Consider the following 21,259-nt stretch of genomic DNA (forward strand, 5'->3'; position numbering starts at 1 on the left):
TTTAGGCTGGTTTGTGAACAATATTTGAGGGAAATGGTAATAATGTGTATGTGGAAAAAGTGTTAGATCTTTGAGTTCATCTCATACAAAATAGGAGCAAAACCAAAAGTGTTGCGTTTATATTTTTGTTGAGTATAGATAAAAAGAGATCCATCGCTAGATACAACGGTGGCAGCAATACACAGGATTGCCCAAGCAGTTAAAGTACACGTTCCTTTAAGAAACAGGGAGCGAGAAGGCGGGAAAACAAACAGACTCCCCAATTCAAGTAGTACTTCCCCTTTTTTGTGTTTCATTTTAATAAGTTCAAGTTCAGCATGAAGGAAAAAAAAAAAAAAAAAAAAAATCTCTAAGAAGACTAAAAGTCCAGATAGTACATTTCTGGAGGAGTGACATTCAGGGGTCCTCAGCGGGAAATGAAAAGCAGCAGGTGAGGATGAAGAGGGAGGAAGAGGCAGCCAGGTCAAGGTGGGTGGCTGCATTCAGCAGGAGAGACCAAACCTGCACCAATTACCAGCAGAAACCCGCCGCAATGCCTCCAAACTCACATTCAGTTAAAAACTTTAAAAAAAAAAACCCCTGCTGAGCCAGGACCCGGGGTGCAGAACCCTGACTCTGCATGTATTCGTACTCTGAGCTGGACACAAGTTAGCGGTGGGTTCTGTTACACTTTGGGCTCATTAACTTGGTTCCTGCTTAATAACGCTGACTGAATCTGGTTGAAACAGTAATTGGATTCAGGTTTGGAGCTCGGGTACGACTCACTGGCGCTGAGCTGAGTAACGCCCCTCACTGGGCCCAGAGCCCCGCCCAGAACCAAAGCTGGGTTTCTGCGCCATGCCTCCACGGGTAGGAGGACCTCGGGGGCCGCCGCCGCCGCCACCTATCCTCTCTCTGGGACCACCGGGTCCTCGAGGCCTCACGTCCCGCCGGTCGCCCTCCCTCGCCGAACGGGTTTTCTTCTCCTCCACATTTAGACGCACGTCGCCTCTGAACTTTATGGGCTGCAGAGATCAGAAATTGGAACCTTGTTAAGACCACTTCCGAAATACTCTCACGAGTTCTGTTCTGGTTAAGTGCAATGCAGGTCTCACCCTGTTGCCGAGGATCTTCTGTACAGGTTCCGAGTCATCAAACACCACAAAGCCAAAGTTCGGCAGCTTCCCGCCGCTATTGATCCTCAGCTCCAGGACTGTACCATACTCTGCAGGAAGGGGGCGACACATTTAAAAAACTTAGTCATTACAGAAACCTGGTGGTTTTCGGCATTTGTTTCAGATTAATTGCAGCTTACGTTCAAAGAATTCCCTCAGTTCGGCTTTGTCCACGTCATGAGGAACATTGCCCACGAAAAGCTGGTGGGCGTCAGGATACCGGACCACCCGACGCCCCTCCGTCTCTCCCTGCTCACCCTCCCGCACTGAAAGGCAAAACCATGATGGACTGAGACACGTTTTAACATCCAAATACAACACTCGAGTGCAGACAGCACAATGATTTTAAATATACTTCATTTATCTTTGAAATATTAAAAATTGACCTAAAGCTTAATATTTATCCCCACAACTTGTTTTAATCCCAGCCCGAGGACTTTGTGAATGCCTACTTGGTCTGGGTCCTCTGTGGACAGACGGAGGACCTCCGGCTCTCTGTTCTCTCGGCCTCTGGTCTCTCTGTGGTCGCTGTGCTACTGTCTGGGACTCGGACTTCACCTCCGCTCGGGGCTGAAGGAATCAGGCACAAACATATTGATCCACAGTAACAATGTACAGAGCAGAAACCACAAGTGACTCGACTGAAGTCAGAAATCCGCAGCAAAATAAATAATCAGAAGCTCCTCTTTACTCCAAAGTGGGCAAAAGTGTTTCCTATGATAAACACACACCTCCAATATCAAACAGTGACACCTGCTGCCACTCGATGAAAATGCAAAATAAATTTAATAAAATCAAGCACCCCAAAGGATGAGGAAACATCAAAGTTCAATTTTTTTTATAAACCCTGCTTTTAAAAAATAAAATCTATACAATTTTTTGAAACAAAGTTTGGTAAACTCCACGTTGTGACACTCATCTGTGCAACACCATTCCAATTAAATTTATTTATACAGAGCCAAATCACAACAAAAACGGCCTCAAGACGCTCCGCACAAGTAAGGTCTAACCATACCAACCCCCCCACCAAGCAAGCACACAGGTGATAGTGGTAATTAAATTTCATTAAATTCCATTCATATTTGTACAAATCAAAATATTACTGTGGTAAACTTACTGAATATAGTAACTTTACTGTTCAAAATGTATGTAAAAACACAAAAATCCCACAACCTCATTCACTCATCACTCGGAACCATCAAACAAACACTGCATCCGGAAAGTATTCACAGCACTTCACTTTTTCCACATTTTATGTTACAGCCTTATTCCAAAATAGGGTGAATTAATTTTTCTCCTTCAAAATTCTACTCACCATACCCCATAAAGACAACATGAAAAACGTTTCGAAATTTTTGCAAATTTAATTAAAGTAAAAAACTAAGAAATCACATGTACATAATAGGGGTGGGTGGTATAAACAATGTATTCGGCTCTCAGTATAAATTTGGCCGACTGTAGAGATTTAGACATCACTGATCTCAGTCTTCAATCGCAGTAATGCTTGTTGATGGCGTCATCGTATCTTCCTCTGTGACACTGAATGACTGAAAAAGGCTGCAGTCAGTTCTTCAGTCACAGGCTCCATCTCCAGCTCGGCAGATTAAAACTTCTCCTTGTAAAAGTGTAAAATTCTACGTTATTTTAACCCTCTGCAGTCGCCTGACTGAATTCGGTCATGTAAAAGTCACATGATCGATTTAAGCAATTGTCCCATTAAATTCACCAGACTCAGTCTCTGTTTCAATGCGTTTTAAAAGTGCACACTTCAAGCTCCATAGGAGTTTTTAAATTATGTTAATAGGCCTACTATAACCTGAATTATGAATAACAATTTCCACAATGTTTTTTGTTTTGTGAGTTTTTGGTGCACGTATTTGCAAAACGCCACAGTAAACAGTAACATTTACTCATTCAACTGAGCTCAGAGCCCCGTCTTGGGGCAGGGGAGTAAAAAAAAAAACCCCCCAAAAAAACCACGCCTTCTGCTTTATCATTGGTGGAACCCCAAAACATGAGCCAATCAGGATCATCAACCCCATATGGTGGTGTCTGAGGTCTTTCTGGAAAAAATGCCACCAAAAGCAGACAAACTATCACTGCCTCCTGCTGGACAGAAGCAGGAATGGTGAAATGAGATGAAACAAGTCAAAGAATCAGGTGCTCAAAATTAATTATCTGTATTTTTTTTGTTGTTGTTGTTTTGTGTTTATTTTAATCAATTTATCTTTGCAAAGGGACTATATGACCCATTCAGAAACATTACATAGTACATTCCATTATAACTTTTACACGTACGTTTATATCGTGATATATACAGTTACCGTGAAGGGATTCAATTTATATCGTGATATGAATTTTAAGTCATATCACCCAGCCATAGTACACAAGTATTCACACCTTTTGCTCAATACTTTGATGATGCACCTTTGGCAGCAATTACAGCTAAGGCTGTGACCGGCTTCCAATACAGACCTAATTCAAGTATCAGAAAATACCAATCCAACCCGCAATGTTTTCTGATACGCGAGGAGCCACTGTGAATCCTCTCAACTGTTGCTGTTTCCTCTCTGCTTTGCTGCCGAGCGGGAGGAGGGGAACTTTCTGAAGCCGAGCTGTTTGAAAGAGCTCTCTTCCACAGTGTTGTAGCTGTGAGTAGCAGCAAATTTCCGCCCGGCCCTCTGGTTCAAATTGTCTGTTTGTCGAGCAGATTTTCAGAAAAATGAACTGAAATGCAGCGTCTCGGGGGAATGAAATGTTATGAAAAGCCAGCTCAGACTGCAGTTGAGGACAGTTAAACAGAGATTCTGTCCGCTGAAAGGGGGGGGACTAAATTTAAGTCCTGCACGTAAGCGTCGCTGATGATACATTTAGAAATTTACGATAGATATTACAGTTGAAAGGCTTTGTGTTTAATGTTTGCGCACTCTTAACACTTGCTTTGACAATGTAAACATGTTTCCCATGTCAAAGCCCCATTGAAATTGAAAATTGAGGAGAGAGAGAGAGAGACTGCTGTCATTTCTGGCATTCACACCAGAGAGTTCAATCTTTGTCTCATCAGACCAGAGAATTTTGTTTCTCCTGGTCTGAGAGTCCTTCAGGTGCCTTTTGTCAAATTCCAGGCAGACTGCCATGTGCCTTTTACTAAGAAGTGGCTTTCGTCTGGACACTCTACCACACAGGTCTGATTAGTGGATTGCTGCAGATAGTTGTCCTAATGGAAGATTCTCCTCTCTCCACTCTGATAGAGTGACCGCCGGGTTCTTGGTCACCTCCCTAACTAAAGACCTCCCCAATTGCTCAGTTTAGATATGTGGTCAGCTCTAGGAAGAGTCCTGGTGGGTCTGAACACAGGGTTCTTCCCAGACAATGGAAAAACTGTGCCACGCGGTCATACTGCCATCTAGCACCGCTATAGTGTAGTGTCATCTCATGACGTTTTAGCGGTAGACTTGGTGGGAATCTAACGGCTTGCAAACCCGCTTTTGCAGGAAATTTCACATAAACAACTTCAGCTCTTTATTTTATCCTGTTTACATCCAGATGACACAAACCATGATAAAACAAGCCTTGCACGAAGCCAGATCTCTGCATTTTTTGTTTTGTCTTAGCAGGGACACCGTGATCGCCGTGCCGTCCGGGGAGGAGGCACGCTGGCGCCAAGTGTCAGAGGCAGGTGCACAGCCGACTTGATCAACGCTGTCTGCTGTGGGATCGATCAGAGGCTAAGAACGATGCTCCAGCCTCTGTGACAGTGAACAGGGAGCGTTTGAGGAAAACGGAAGAACGGAATTTGAAGTTATTCAGGTACTGAGACATACTTTAAGATTTTGGTGCTGGATAGCGGCGTGCATTATTTCCATTCTTCTATGTTTTAAAGAACATGTCGCACTGAAATCAGAACATTTCCTAGTGTTTCCGACAGCATTTCTTAGAGGAATAACATTAAAAACGGAACCGCAGATTAATTACAAAGTTTATATAAGTGTGATGGCCGTGTTATGATGACTCATATTTTAAGTGACAACTGTTCATTTTGATGCAGTCACAGTAAAAGCAGCCGCTTTCCACTGTACAAAAAATTAGTGCGCATGCGGTGAGTGCTGCTCCGTTACAGAACAGTCTCACATCAAGACAGGCACTCAAAGTAAAATAAAAATAAACCCTACCAACTCCACTGAGGGGAAAAAAAAAAAAAAAAAAAAAAAAAAGAAAAACCCTTAACTGTCATCCACTTGTGATTTCCAAAGTCCACTCCACCAAAGGAATCCCCAGGCAGGGACCACACATTCGCCAGCCAGTGTTGCAGAGCTCCTCACAAAGTTCTCTCTCAGTTAGATAGAAGTCCATTATCTCCTGAAAATAACGTATTCTGACTTTTTCGTGGAGACACCTCCCCGTGCACACTCATGGCAGGACTAAAATAGTGTCCAGCAACACAAACTGAGTTTTGGGGTGAAGTGTCGCCTCCTGTTTCTCTATAAATCCGAGCCTTTACTTTCGAATAAAAGCTCACAAGCTTCGTTTTTGGACAAAGCAGTGTTCATTTCTGCTTTTCCTAAAATGTACATCACACGCTGAGAAATGCAGAGTAATAAGATTTTCCAGAAATGCACCTGTAAACTCAGGGAGGAAAGCTGGACCTTTTGTTTTTCCATTTTTTGACAGTATAGAATCTGAACCACAAGGACAATGTGAGATTTTAACACTTTGAAGTGAATGCCCCCAGCCTGGTGATATTGTGACTTGGGAATTCAAACTTTTCAAATTGAAAACTATGCTTCCCAACAGCACCACTATACTAAAAATTTCTGAAGAGAACCCTGGAACATCATCTATTTACAGATGGAGGCCACTGTACTCATTGGGACCTTCAAAGCAGCAGAAATGTTTCAATTCCTTTGACTTCATGCTTGGTTTGTGCTCTGACATGCACTGCCAACTGTGGGATCTGATATGTAGACAGGTGTGTGTGTCTTTCCAAGTCATGTCCAATCAAGTGAATTTACTCCACATGGACTTCAATTAAGCTGTAGAAACATCTCAAGGATGATCAGTGGAAACAGGATGCACCTGAGCTCAATTTGAGCTTCATGGCAAAGGCTGTGAATACTTGTGTACATGTGAGTTCTTAGTTTTTAATTTAAATACATGAGCTAAAATCTCTGAAAATCTTGTTGAACCCAGATGGTGGTTTGGGCGGGACTCACCGGTGCTGTGGGAGTGACTTTGACGACGTGTGGCGAGATTCCTGACACCTGGACAGCGCCGCTGGGAGGGAGGTTCTTACTGGTGACTGATGCCCAGGAGAATGGCTGCAGGAGGAAACAGGACACGTTCAGGCCTCAGACACAGTGGAGAGACATTTAAATAATCCAGAGGCTGACCTACCCTGTTTTCTTCTGGAGCGGCGGGTGCAGGTTCAGCGGGCACGGCGGCAGGTTCTGTAGTAGGCGGGGCAGCGATGGGGCTCTTCTCTGTCAGGTCATCGACTGTGTGCGTCTCTGTCTGGGATTCCAGTACCGTTTCCGGCTTCAGTTCTACCACGGGAGACTCTGCCTCCTTCTCAACCTCTGCCTCTGGTTCAGGACTCAGCGCCGGCGCCACTTCCTCCTCCTCCTCCTCCTCCTCAGGGGCCGGTGGCTCTGGACTGCAACAGATGGAGCTTTTAAAAACCAGCATATCTGACGTTTTATTAGTGATTAAACCATCTAGATTTTTTTTAAACTAGTTTATGGTAAAATGAAAACAATCCACAAGTGTAACACTACATAGAACTAACATTAGGCAAGGTTCCTTTAACTTTCACATTTTATTTTTCCAGATTTACCCAACAAAGGAGCTTCATTAGTCACAATTACCCATCTTAGAACAGTGCAAAAGGGTTTTTCAGTTATATTAAAACTGTCTAACTTCTGTGTAGAAATGGACACCCTGAATCAACCATTTCCAAAACTATGCTAAATTAAATCTCCTGTGTAAGAGATTTCAAAAAGTACCATATTTTACGGAGTGTATATATTAGGGGTGGGCAAACATAAAAAATCTTAATCGCATTAACTCAATGACTTTCTGTGATTAATCATGATTAATCGCAGGGTATATGTGAAACCCAAAAATGAATTCAAAAGCCGCTTAAAAGCACAGTTTTATTTGAAAATGTAAATGAACATTGCATAAATTTGAAAATGTAAATTTCAACTGAAACACACTAATGAAATCAAATATAAAACCACTGGCAGGTCATTTGTTATTCTGTTTCATATCAAAATAACAATATTCATGTCCATGACTAAACGTACTAAAACAAATACGTCACAATTGTACACATATCACAATTTGATATGTGTACAATTGTGATGTATTTGTTTTAGTATATTTAGATTTTGTTGTGATTTGGCACTTTATAAGCCGATTAAATTGAATTGAAATTGAACATTTTATTGAGTCTTAAAGTAAAATATGAATTTGGTCACTGGATCCTTAAACTTTGTACATAATGAACTCTACATGGTGAATCCTTGATCTCTGGACATAAATAGGAATAAACAAAATCTGTAGTTTTTGTCAAAAGCATTTCCTTTCAGACACTGGCATGAATGTGTTTCCATATATCTGAGCTGAGCTTAGAGCTGCTGTGCTTCACTTCAGGATGTAATTTGAAAAGAAAATACAGCACGTTTCATTTTGGGAGGAAAAAAAAAAAAATGTTTTAGTCGATTGTAGTTTCTTCTCTGTATTACATTTGGAAAGAGGTGTCATTTTATTTAAGGCGGCGATTCATTTTGAAGTTATTAATTCCGACCGGACTGTCTCAGCTGCGCAGCGTTTCGAGCTGTGTGAACGGAACGGAGGACGATTCTCGTTTCTTGACAGCAACAAGAGTCCCAGTTAGTGACTTTAATCCACAAAAAAGTAACTGACGATATTTTAATGGCTTTGCGAGGGGTTAAGAAGCGGCTTGCCGTTTCTGAAGAGCAGTGAATCAAAGAACCAATGACCTACTGGATTGAAGCATTGCTTCAATGGTTCATGGTTTCAAAGTGGAGCCGCGCTGCAGAAATAGTTTATTACAGACCAAACCCTGAATATCCGACTTTATTTGTACGTCCGTATGACTCTGAAACTCGGAAAAATCCGTATAATTTACGGACTATAGGTTGACATGAAAACCACCGAAAAGCTGTGTTCACCGTGGGGACACGTTCGGCTATTCGAGATTATTCAAGATTTTTTTTTTTACCGATGATGAACGATGCGTAAAAAAATTTGACCGATGCAGCTGCATCAGTCCCAACCGGTCTGGATCCGGGCCTGATCCTGTAGAACTTTGTACCGAAAATGTCCATTCAAAAGTTCGGCGTCTTTCTGCATTTTGTTTTGTTGTGCATTGCATAGCCTGTACTTTTCTCGATCCTCGTGTCGTTTTCTGTGTGAACTCAGCTATCAGCAGGAAGCAGCAGCATAAGCTCACCCCCGACTGATGCTTTCAAAATAAAAGGCAACGAGCAACAGTCATAAAAGGCTTAAAAAACAACAACAAAAAAAAAAAACACGCAGCGTCAAGGGGAGGAACAAAATTGTCGGCGATAATGACCTCAATAATTAACGCAACATTAGCGCGTTAACGTTGCCCAGCCCTAGTGTGTGTGTGTGTGTATATATATATATATATATATATATATATACATATATATATATATATACACACACACACACACACACACACACACACACCACCTTTTTCTGTGTTATGAGTGTTTGACTTTGAGATTTTTGTGGATTGTTGTACTGTATATTTTCTTACTGGCATGTATTCTTTTATTATTAGAGTTTATTTTGTTTAATGCTTTGATTCTTGGGAACGTCATAAATGTTTATCATATTTTGCTCCCCATAAATATTTCACACCCATGTAACAGATGAAACACTTGAATAATGTCAACTGACAATGAAGTCAGTCTAAAACATGATAAATAATCTGGAAGTGGCCATGGAAATAAAAATTCAGATCTCAAGGAATTCCCAGAAAACTCCCATCACTGTAAACAGCTGAAATTTAAGATAAATTCAATTTTATGTTTATATTAACAGCCTCTTTCTTTTACCCCTGAAGGAAAACAACCAGACAGCTGCACTGATCTGGATCATATTCTTATATCCTGAGTGTTAAAATGTTTAATTTTTAAATCTTAATAAATAAATAAAAAGTCAAACTGCTCGGTCAGTGAACTTGTGTGGAGCTTCAAACTCTGGGAATATTTAAGTCATTATCCGCACCAGGCTGTCTGTTCATAGAACGGAGCCGCCTCCTCAGGAGCCACGTCAGGGGACGGGACCCGCTCCTCGATCTCCTCCACCTCATCCTCAGACTCTAAAAACATTAAAAAAAAAAGTCACCATAGCAAACCTGCTCTTCACCTGAAACGTAAGAATGCAAAAAAGCTTTTAAATGAGATTAATAAGAGAATTAATAAAATGTGCTTTAAACTGTTTAACTGTAGTAGAGCCTAATTTTTTTTTATTTTAATACTGCAGTAGTATATTTTTAAAGATACTCAAAACCAGCAATTCATAGTAAAATCAGTAATCCATACACATTCCAGTAAAGTTTTCCACTCTGCAGCTGCATGTGGGATCAAATACTTTTAATACACCAGTTTATTTTTATATAGCATGAATTTCCAGCATTCAAACTTTGGACTGGTACTGTGCATCAGATATAGGATGAAAGTGAGTTTCCTTCCACAATTAGAGATGATGAATGTCAGTCATAACCTCTTAGACCCTAGAGACCCCAAATTTGGGGACTTGCCCTGTTTTGGAACATTTGAACACGCATAACTAACCAATGCTGACACCAACATACACTTATTATACATCAAAATGTCAAGCGAAGTCTCCTCTACAAAAGTGCCAACTTCAATCACATATCAACTAACCACAGCTGAAACACCAAGCAAATAAAGACTTAAATCGGAATTCATTTTTTGCGGGGGAAAAAACAAACAAAAAAAAAAAAACCCTCATTTACTCCTAATAAGCATTATTTACTTTCAATTTTCTTTTTTTTTTTACATCCACAACATCCCCTAGGACCTGTCTTTTAGCTGATTCAAACTTTTGCATTTTTGACCTTGTACAAGCTGTGAAATAAATCATGATGTATGGGTATGTGATTTTGGTGAAATAGGCTCTACGGCTTAAGGGGTTAAGAAAACTTGAGCAAAAACAAAGCAACACTTACTGCTGCAGTGATCATTAAAAGGGACATCTGAGAAATTAGCTTCTGCAATTATTAGCTTTTGCAATTTGTGTCAACTCTGCCATTTTGTGTGTGTGGTGGGGGGAATTCTCACCTTCAGGTGGCTCAGAGTCCGAATCGCCGAACACCTCGTCTTGGTAACGAAACACGTCATTGTGGACGTAGAACTTGTTAGCAACGGTACCCTGGGAGGTGAGAAACATCTATTCACGATTCTGCTGCCAAAAACACGTGAAAACTCAGTAAAAACGTGACATTTCGAACCTCAGGCGCCAGCACGAAGGTCTGCATGAACTTCCTCATGGGCTGCATATTGTTGGACAGCTCACCCATCACCTGCACCACCACGCCCTCGTTCAGGGTGGCGTGGGCATCCACGTGCCTGATCTTAGTGTGACAATCTCGGAAACTCAGAGCCATGACCCTCTTATGGATTTCCTGTCAGGCAGGAAAAACGATGACTGTGTTTTATGAAGAGCATGCATGAGATTAAACCTTCAGCAGACAGAGTACTTAAGTGTTTTTCCCCACTACATGCAGTGAAATTACTTCTCATTAAAAGCTGTTATCTGCTCCACAAGGTTGACTTACAGACTGTCCATAAACGGCCTCAACTGGTTTGCCATTACTGTCCAGACCGCCGTGCACGTAGGAGGAGTTCTTCCCGTAAAACCTTGACAAGAGAAAAGGTCAAAAAGCTGTCTAAACATTCTGTAAAATAAAGGGTGGACTTATTTCTGCTTGCTCTCCTTAAGGAACAATTTCTGGAATCCAGTTACAGGAAAACTCCAGCTATGTTCTTCTTGAGCTCCTTTCACACGGGGGCTGCTTCGTGTTGCTTCATGTGGCGTCATGATGACGTAGGAATGCCGCATCAAGTGCGCGGAGCAGGGGGGCAGACATGAGGTAAGGATGCAGTCTGCAAGTCCTCTGCACAGAGAAATCAGAGTGCACAGTCTGACTGCAGCCAGACTGTGCACTCTGATTTCTCTTCTAGTTTATATTTGTTCTTGTGCTGAGCTGCAGGTCTGCACTCTGAGTTCTGTTATAGTTTATCTTTCTTCCTTTGACCGCGAGCTGAGTGTGCCCACGCGTGCGAACGGAACGTCCGTGAGTAAATGTGGAGACGTCTAGACTTATCTATCTACAACTGAATGTTCTAGAGTTATGGAGTAAAAACAGCAAAAGTGGTGATAAAGGTCAATTTTAGTCTGTAGAGGGGTCCAAAGTCAAAGTTGCTCCAATTTCAGTAAAAAATCTGCAAATTATTGGTTCAAATAAAAGGATTAATAAATGGAAAAGTTTTGACTGTGTTGAATGTTTGGTCTCGAAAATAAAGGTCAAACAAGGTCGCTGTCCATTGGATTCTATGACGTATGACATATGTTACCCCGTAACATAACTAAGCATGACAGATGGTGCAAATTATTCTGTTTTAGAACCCTATTAACCCAAGTAATGTGCATGTCTGCTTATGTCACTAGGTGGTGCACAAAAGCAACCCACTCTGTTGCACACTGTGACAGAAAAACAAATGGACAAAGTCTGCAGTACAACCTTAGAAACAAGAAACACAGCTTCCTAATGGATGTGGAGAGTTTAGAAAAAACCCTGAATCACTTTACACAGACAACAGTTACCTGTGCAGGTAGTCAGGGGCCTGATTCAGCAGTGTGTAATACTGTCGGACAAACTCTCGCCCGACCAGCTGGGCACTTGGCTTCTCCATCACCATTTCTTTGGTCAACTGGAAATCTCTGCAAAGAGCAAGGGGAGTTTGAAAACACTGAATGTTTAGTCAACATTCATCTAATGACACACATCTCAAATTTATACTGTCTTCTTACATTTAGGTACATTTGACCTGGACCAGAACTTTCATATTTACAGTCAGTCTGCCACAACTCAGACCCACAAAGACCTGGTCAGTAATAATCACAGGTGACTCAACATCCATTGAAGACAGAAATTGCTCCACAGGCTCCAGCAACTCATTGACCCTTAAACAGAAAAACTGGGTACTGAAAATTAAATTAATGCGGTGTTTGATGGCGGGTTTATGCGGTGAACGTATCTGACGTGTACCGACTTGAGTTGCGGATCTTGGTGTCAATATGACGTTGAGTAAAACTCGTGACAATCCCCTAACAAAGATACCACAGAAAGAAGCTCTATGTCCCATTCAAGAGCATACACACTGGAAGGTATTTATTTCACATCTTAAAGAATCAGAATTACTGAATGCTGATGCACAATGGAACACGACAAGTACCAGATGTGCACTGTGTGCCGGATCCACACTGTGCATGCACAAAACATCTGACAGCCAACTGGAACCACATAAATATCTTATATTTTCGCAGCTCAGTCTGCTGTGTTAAGAAATATTAAGGTCATGTAGGTTAGCATCTTGGCACAAATACTGTAAAATGTTCTTCGCATTTGTATTTATGAAGTCATACCTCCATAATTTCAACTGACAGCAGCTACAAATATTTAACTATTAACCTCAAACTTAATACCCCAGTTTGGAGATATTTAACCCCTCAGTGTGGTGTGCAGATGAAAGCTCACACCCTTAATGAAAAGGATAAAAGCCAAAAATCACTAATGCTTTAAATTTTACAAATGTACATATCACATTATGTAATATTTTGATCAGGGCCAAAGTAATAGAAAAGTAACAGCCGCAGGTCTGTTCCAATTGGATGTCCACTAGTCATTTATGAGTAGTTCTTTAAGAGCTGCTGGGTCCACTGCGCTGACACTGAAGAGCCCGCTTACACGTCTGGAGCTGCCCAAGTAAGCATGCTACGGGTCAGTGTGTTCACTGCAGGTACATGGAGACTGTTCATCATGTTCTGTTAGCCTGCCAAGCGTACAGCATAGAAAGAAGCATTCTGCTAGAGGAGGTCAGAGAACTGGGGGAGACCAGGCTCTCTCTTGAGGGACTCCTTTCCTTCTCTGTGCCATCAGCTTGGGGATTAATATTTCTTTTTTTTTTTATTTTATTTTGTCACTCCTTCGTCGATGCTCCACGTCTGTAGTTACACAACTGCACAGTTGGCGGCGGTAATGCAACAGTCCAGACGCCAACCGCCAATAAATTACAAGAAAAACAAGATGGATCTGCCCAATGTTGGCACAGACTTCATCACTTGCTAAAAGACGAGCCTGTGTGTGGATCAGATATGGCCGATTTCTTGACTGTTTAGTCACTGCCTTCGGAGTTGTTCTCCTGTTCTGTCTCCTGGATGGTTGTGGCTCATGTGAGACTGAGGATTCGCATATTTGTCTTTGATCCTGAGTGCTCCCTGACACCCTGTTGCTCTCTGCCGATGACATACCCACCGGACCCAGTTCTTATAGCTCCTCTTCTTCACATCAACCTCATCTCCTCCCTTGTTGGTTTTGATGATCTCCATACCGACAAAAGCTTGGTGGGATTTAAGAGACGCCAAAAGAGGTGTGATTGGTGAGGTCAAATTACACCTCCAGCAGATTAGGAGACACTTTTTCCAATAAATAAATTTAAACTTTTAGTTGTGAGCTTTTGTTATGGAGTCCTTCAGTGTTGGCAGATGTCACCCCCCCCGTCCCGTACAGACAAAAGGCCACGCTGTGCCCGCAGTCACGGTGCCACTCCCGCTGCCCGTACCCCTCCAGGCCCCCTGCGGCCTGTACATGATTCAATCCCCGACGTCTTCCGCCCATTAACGGCAACTGTAAGCGCACGCCAGCCGGTCAACTACAAAGAGAACCGCCACACGTGAACGAGCCCATGGCCGCAAAGCGGGAGAGACACGGGAAGGCACGTGCCCCGGGAACAGCTAACGCTAACCTAGCCGGCTAACGCTAGTTAACTCGACGAAGAGAATCCAAATAAGACACAGTGGAGTGACCTTAAAGGATTGTGTATACACCTTTAAAAGAATCAAAGTCAAAGAGCAAAACGGCAAAGAGAAACCGAGAACTGCGAGTCACGACCGAATGAAATCGAAGAGGCTCCAGTGGGGCGGAGAGTATTTCCTGGAAACGCAAAATGAAAGTAAACAAATGTGGTCGAGGGTATTTCCAGTTCATCCAATGTACCGACCCTATTTAACACTAAATAATTTAACATTTATCGTTGTCTTAAACGCTATTAATTTTCATAAAACGAAGCAAATCATCCAAGCTAGCGGCTGCTGATAGCCGCGGTAGCTATTCCAAGATGTAGACGGAGCCGCCAAGACCGATACAATCAAACAGCACTGGGAGGGAAAATAAACCAAGATTTGTGTTATGACCCATTAATACACGGCAGATTGTCAAAGTAAATAACTTACCAGCGGGGTTAAAGATCAAAAAGACGCTGATTGAGAAATGAATGATTTCACTGAATCACCTCCGCAGCTGCACAACGTGCCAGTGTGTTCGTCGCTTACCGGTTTCAAGCTGCTTCACAACCAAACATGAAATCCCGCCCCCTTTAAGAGTGCTACCCAATAATATCGAAGAACAATGGCTTGGTCACCAATGGTGTGGTACTAACGCACTAGTCCGGGGTGACAGCCAATCGTAACAGTTGACTCTTTACCCGTTTCCCCTCAACAGACCAATCGGAGCGCTGTGACGCTCGATGGTGCGCTGGTTTCACCGAGAGGCATCTCCCGGATTTTTCATAGCGCAGCTCGTGATGCACTGGAGGTAAATCTCCGCTTGGTGGCGACAAAACTGTTCGGTAATTAAAAAGTCAGTCTTGAACGTATGGAAGCCCGTTTGCGCCACTTGAAAAAAAGTTTTTTTGATTAATTGCGAGATAGTATCTCACAATTCTGACTTATTATCTCACAATTCTGAGTTACTATCTCGCAATTCTGACTTACTATCTCGCAATTCTGACTTACTATCTCGCAATTCTGACATTATCATCTCGCAATTCTGACATTATCATCTCGCAATTCTGACTTATCTCGCAATTCTGACTTACTATTTCGCAATTCTGACTTATTATCTCGCAATTCTGAGTTACTATCTCGCAATTCTGACTTATCTCGCACTTCTGAGTTACTATTACATGGAATGATAACCATTGTTTTGTGTACATTTTTATAATAATAATAATAATAACTAGGACTGCAAGCAGTCATATACGGGCCCTCGTTCCGTGCGACCGCCTACCCAGGCCAGTGCGTCCCCTTGTGACCAGATGTGGGCATGTGCGTAAAAGGGGCAACCATTCATCACACAGTTCAAATTTCAAGCAAATCACACAATACATGGAGTTATGACTTGTCGATGGTTCATCCACTAGGGGGCGCTCAGAGCACAAACAGAGGGGCCAGGTGTGTTCAGGGGTACGTTACTCGTAACTTCATGGTGATTCACCAACTTGTTCTGTATGTTTTAGAAGTGCAATGAAGTTGATGGGTTTAACTATGTGACATCAGTAAGTTAAAGTAAAAATAGGACATTTCCTGTTACCACCGGGAGGCGCTATGGCGGAGGTGGGAAGTTAATATATGCAGACGTTCAGGGCAGAGCCATCATCATGTCCAGCAAGTCTGAAGGGTCTACGATGAAGTATGTGGGCGTGACAGCCGTTCGAAGTGAAACAGCGTGCTCCAAAAAAGCTCGCCAAAGTTTGACGAACTCTAGCAGCCACGCATTTTGACCTAATTACATTCTTTTGGTAACTTTTGATCATCATTGGGTCATGATGATATTGACCAAATTTGAAGACGATCAGATGAAATCCCTAGGACGAGTTCGTTCAAATGTAAGTAGTGGAAATGGCCAAAAATGGCAAAAATTTGTTCAAAATCAAAATGGCTGACTTCCTTTCGACATTTCACCATGACGGTAAGAGACTTTTTTGTGCGTCCCAGCATGCTAAATATGTGTACCGAATTTCGTGAGGCTACGACAAAAAAACCCATGCTGAGGTTTTTTTGAACATTTCTAGGGGGCGCTATTTCGCGATTTTGCTGTGACCTTTTGCACGACCCCCAAAATATCAAATTTCGGATCCGGCTGGATGACTTTGCAAAGTTTGGTGAGTTTTTGAGCATGGGAAGAGGCCGAAATTTCGATTTCAAAAGTGAGAATAATAATAAATAATAATAATAACTAGGACTGCAAGCAGTCATATACGGGCCCTCGTTCCGCGCGATCGCCTACCCAGGCCAGTGGGTGCCTTTGTGACCACATGTGGGCATGTGCATGCAGGGGCAACCACTCATCACACAGTTAAAATTTGAAACAAATCACACAGTGCATCAAGGAAATATGACATGTTGATTGTTCATCCACTAGGGGGCACTCAGTGTACAAACAGAGGGGCTGGGTGTGTTCAGGAGCCAACCGTCATCATACATGTGAAGTTTCAAGTAAATCAGGCAAAGCATGAAGGAGTTATCATGACTTGATGTTCCATGGCGAAGGGTCAAAATGGCGGCACCATAGCGGCCACACCCTTCAACATAGAGAAAACCTTTCGATAACTTTTTGTCAGTGTCATCTCTGGATGCTGTCAAAGAAATTTGAAGTGCATTGGACAATATCCCTAGGAGGAGTTCGTTCAAATACAACATGGAAATCATTGCAAAATGAGAAGAAAATTCAAAATGGCTGACTTCCTGTTTGGAGTAGACAAATGGTGCAAGAGACTTTTTTGTACGTCTATGCAAGTCACACTTCTGTACCAATTTTCATCTCCCTAGTACAAAAAAAACCCTATGGGGAGGGGTTTTTAAAAGTTTCAAGGGGACGCTATTGAGGCATTTTGCCCCGTCCATGGGCGACGCCCCTATGAATTGTAAGAGGTTGTCATGCTTGACCTGTGTATCAATTTTCATGATGATATGACAAAATTAAAGCCGTCAAAAGGAAGAAGGTAATTTCATGGCGTAGGGGCGATATTCGGTACACCGCCACACAGAAGCGGTTACTCATAAGTTCACGGCGATCATCGTCTACATTCACCAACTTGTTCTGCATGTGTTAGAAGTGGAAGGAAGTTGATGGTGTTAAGTATGTGACATCAGTACCTGTTTAAGTATAATGTTCCATGGCGAAGGGTCAAAATGGCGGCGCCATAGCGGCCACACCTTTCAACATAAAGAAAAGCTTTCGATAACTTTTGGTCAGTATCATCTCTGGGTGATCTGGAAGAAATTTGAAATGCATTGGACAAAATCCCTAGGAGGAGTTTGTTCAAATACAACATGTGGAAATCACGCCAAAATGGGAAGAAAATTCAAAATGGCCGACTTCCTGTTTGGAGTAGACCCATGGTGCAAGAGACGTTTTTGTACATCTATGCAAGTCACACATGTGTACCAATTTTCATCTCTCTACTCCAAAAAAACCCCTATGGGGAGGGGTATTTGAAAGTTTCAAGGGGGCGCTATTGAGGCATTTTGCCCCGCCCATGGGCGACGCCCCTATGAGGTTGTCGTGCTCAACCTGTGTATCAATTTTCATGATGATGTGACAAAATTAAAGCCGTCAAAAGGAAGAACGTAATTTCATGGCGAATGGGCAATATTTGGCACACCGCCACACGGACGCCGTTACTTGTAACTTCACAGCGTTCATCGCCTATGTTCACCAATTTGTTCTGCATGTTTTAGAAGTGGAATGAAGTTGATTGGGTTAAGTATGTGACATCAGGACCTCTTAAAGTAAAAATAGGACATTTCCTGCCACCACCGGGGGGCGCTATGGCGGAGGTGGGAACGTAAGATATGTAGGCGTTCAGGGCGGAGCCCTCATCATGTCCAGCAAGTTTGAAGGATCTACGATGAAGTATGTGGGCGTGACAGCCGTTCAAAGTGAAATGGCGTGCTCCCAAAAGCTCGCCAAAGTTTGACGACCCCTAGCAGCCACGCCTTTTGACTTAATTAGAATCTTTTTTTAACTTTTGATCACCATTGTGTTGTGATGATGTTGACCAAATTTGAAGACGATCGGATGAAATCCGTAGGACGAGTTCATTCAAATGTAAGTAGTGGAAATGGCCAAAAATGGCAAAAATTTGCTCAAAATCGAAACTTAAAATCAAAATGGCCGACTTCCTGTCGATATTTCACCATGACAGTAAGAGACTTTTTGTGCATCCTGGCATGGTAGATATGTGTACCGAATTTCGTGAGGCTACGACGAAAAAAGCCCAATGCAGAGGGGTTTTTGAAAATTTGTAGGCGGCGCTATTTCGCAATTACGCTGCGTCCATGTGCGACGCCCCCAAAATATCGAATGGCGGATCCGGCCGGATGACTTTGGAAAGTTTGGTGAGTTTTTGAGCACGGGAACAGGCCAAAATTTTGATTTCACGAGTGAGAATAATAATAATAATAACTAGGACTGCAAGCAGTCATCACCGTCATCATACATGTGAAGTTTCAAGTCAATCAGGCAAAGCATGAAGGAGTTATCATGACTTGATGTTCCATGGCGAAGGGTCAAAATGGCGGCACCATAACGGCCACACCCTTCAACATAGAGAAAAGCTTTCGATAACTTTTGATTAGTATCATCTCTGGATGCTGTTAAAGAAATTTGAAGTGCATTGGACAAAATCCCAAGGAGGAGTTCGTTCAAATACAACATGTGGAAATCATGTCAAAATGACAAGAAAATTTAAAATGGCCGACTTCCTGTTTGGAGTAGACCAATGGTGCATGAGACGTTTTTGTACGTCTATGCAAGTCACACGTGTACTAATTTTCATCCCCTTACTCCAAAAAAAACGCTACGGGGAGGGGTTTTTGAAAGTTTCAAGGGGGCGCTATTGAGGCATTTTGCCCCGCCCATGGGCGACGCCCCTATGAATTGTAAGAGGTTGTCATGCTTGACCTGTGTATCAATTTTCATGATGATATGACAAAATTAAAGCCGTCAGAAGGAAGAACGTATTTTCATGGCGAATGGGCAATATTCGGCACGCCACCACACGGACGCCGTTACTCGTAACTTCACGGCCTTCATCGCCTATGTTCACCAATTTGTTCTGCATGTTTTAGAAGTGGAATGAAGTTGATTGGGTTACTTATGTGACATCAGGACCTCTTAAAGTAAAAATAGGACATGTCCCACCACCACCGGGGGGCGCTATGGCGGAGGTGGGAACTTAATATATGTGGTCATTCAGGGCGGAGCCCTCATCATGTCCAGCAAGTTTGAAGGCTCTATGATGAAGTATGTGGGCGTGACAGCCGTTTGAAGTGAAACGGCGTGCACCGAAAAGCTCGCCAAAGTTTGACGACCCCTAGCAGCCCCGCCGTTTGAACTAATTAGAATCTTTTGATAAGTTTTGATCACCATTGTTTTGTGATGATGTTGACCAAATTTGAAGATGATCGGATGAAATCCCTAGGACGAGTTTGTTCAAATATAAGTCGTGGAAATGGCCAAAAACGGCAAAAAATACCTCAAAATCAAAACTTAAAATCAAAAATATCGACTTCCTATCGATATTCCACCATGACAGTAACATACTTTTTTGTGCGTTCTGGCATGGTAAATATGTGTACCGAATTTCGTGAGGCTACGACGAAAAAACCCCAATGCGGAGGGGTTTTTGAAAATTTCTAGGGGGCGCTATTTCGCGATTTGGCTGCGACCATGTGCGACGCCCCTAAAATATCGAATTTTGGATCCGGCCGGACGACTTTGGAAAGTTTGGTGAGTTTTTGAGCATGAGAAGAGGCCGACATTTCTATTTCCAAAGTGTCAATAATAATAATAATAACTAGGACTGCAAGCAGTCATATACGAGCCCTCGTTCCGCGCAACCGCCTACCCAGGCCAGTGGGTGCTCTTGTGACCACATGTGGGCATGTGCATGCAGGGGCAACCACTCATCACACAGTTAAAATTTTAAACAAATCACACAATGCATCAAGGAGTTATGACATGTTGATTGTTCATCCACTAGGGGGCGCTCAGTGTACAAACAGAGGGGCCGGGTGTGTTCAGGGGCCAACCGTCATAATACATGTGAAGTTTCAAGTCAATCAGGCAAAGCATGAAGGAGTTATCATGATTTGATGTTCCATGGCAAAGGGTCAAAATGGCGGCACCATAGCGGCCACACCCTTCAACATAGAGAAAAGCTTTCGATAACTTTTGGTCAGTATCATCTTTGGATGCTGTCAAAGAAATTTGAAGTGCATTGGACAAAATCCCTAGGAGGAGTTCGTTCAAATACAACATGTGGAAATCATTTCAGAATGAGAAGAAAATGCAAAATAGCCGACTTCCTGTTTGGAGTAGACTCTTGGTGCAAGACTTTTTTGTACGTCTATGCAAGTCACACGTGTACCAATTTTCATCTCCCTACTCCAAAAAAAAACCCCTATGGTTAGGGGTTTTGGAAAGATTCAAGGTTGCGCTATTGAGGCATTTTGCCCCGCCCACGGGCGATGCCCCTATAAATTGTAAGAGGTTGTCGTGCTTGACCTGTGTTTCAATTTTCATGATGATATGACAAAATTAAAGCCATCAAAAGGAAAAACGTAATTTCATGGCGAATGGGCAATATTCGGTACGCCGCCACACGGACGCCATTACTCGTAACTTTACGGTGTTCATCACCTACGTTCACCAATTTGTTCTGCATGTTTTAAAAGTGGAATGAAGTTGATTGGGTTAAGTATGTGACATCAGGACCTCTTAAAGTAAAAATAGGACATTTCCCGCCACCACCGGGGGGCGCTATGGCTCAGGTGGGAACTTAAGATATATAGGCGTTCAGGGCGGAGCCCTCATCATGTCCAGCAAGTTTGAAGGATCTACGATGAAGTATGTGGGCGTGACAGCCGTTCGAAGTGAAATGGCGTGCTCCGAAAAG

At 42.6% G+C, this 21,259-nt stretch overlaps 1 protein-coding gene across 1 annotated transcript; it reads right to left on the reverse strand.

The window, feature by feature from the left end:
* Positions 1 to 263: 263 nt before the first annotated feature.
* g3bp1 (GTPase activating protein (SH3 domain) binding protein 1) lies at positions 264 to 14,881 on the reverse strand. Its single transcript, XM_034182310.1, has 12 exons — positions 14,751 to 14,881; positions 12,063 to 12,179; positions 11,014 to 11,095; positions 10,687 to 10,860; positions 10,517 to 10,607; positions 9,438 to 9,531; positions 6,549 to 6,807; positions 6,368 to 6,472; positions 1,607 to 1,724; positions 1,295 to 1,420; positions 1,095 to 1,204; positions 264 to 1,004 (listed from the first exon to the last, which is right to left on the reverse strand). The coding sequence occupies exons 2-12, from the start codon at positions 12,155 to 12,157 to the stop codon at positions 762 to 764; spliced, it is 1,497 nt and encodes a 498-aa protein (XP_034038201.1). The 5' UTR covers positions 12,158 to 12,179; positions 14,751 to 14,881; the 3' UTR covers positions 264 to 761.
* Positions 14,882 to 21,259: the final 6,378 nt, after the last annotated feature.

The sequence above is a fragment of the Thalassophryne amazonica genome, chromosome 11, assembly GCF_902500255.1.
Source record: "Thalassophryne amazonica chromosome 11, fThaAma1.1, whole genome shotgun sequence".
NCBI lineage: Eukaryota > Metazoa > Chordata > Actinopteri > Batrachoidiformes > Batrachoididae > Thalassophryne > Thalassophryne amazonica.

Coding starts and splice junctions, on each gene's coding strand:
- g3bp1 (XM_034182310.1), bottom strand. CDS start 12,157: ATGGTGATGGAGAAGCCAAGTGCCCAGCTGGTCGGGCGAGAGTTTGTC. Junction 1,725..6,367: donor AAGTCACTCCCACAGCACCG/GTGAGTCCCGCC, acceptor TGATTCCTTCAG/CCCCGAGCGGAGGTGAAGTC. Junction 1,421..1,606: donor CCACAGAGGACCCAGACCAA/GTAGGCATTCAC, acceptor TTTGCCTTTCAG/TGCGGGAGGGTGAGCAGGGA.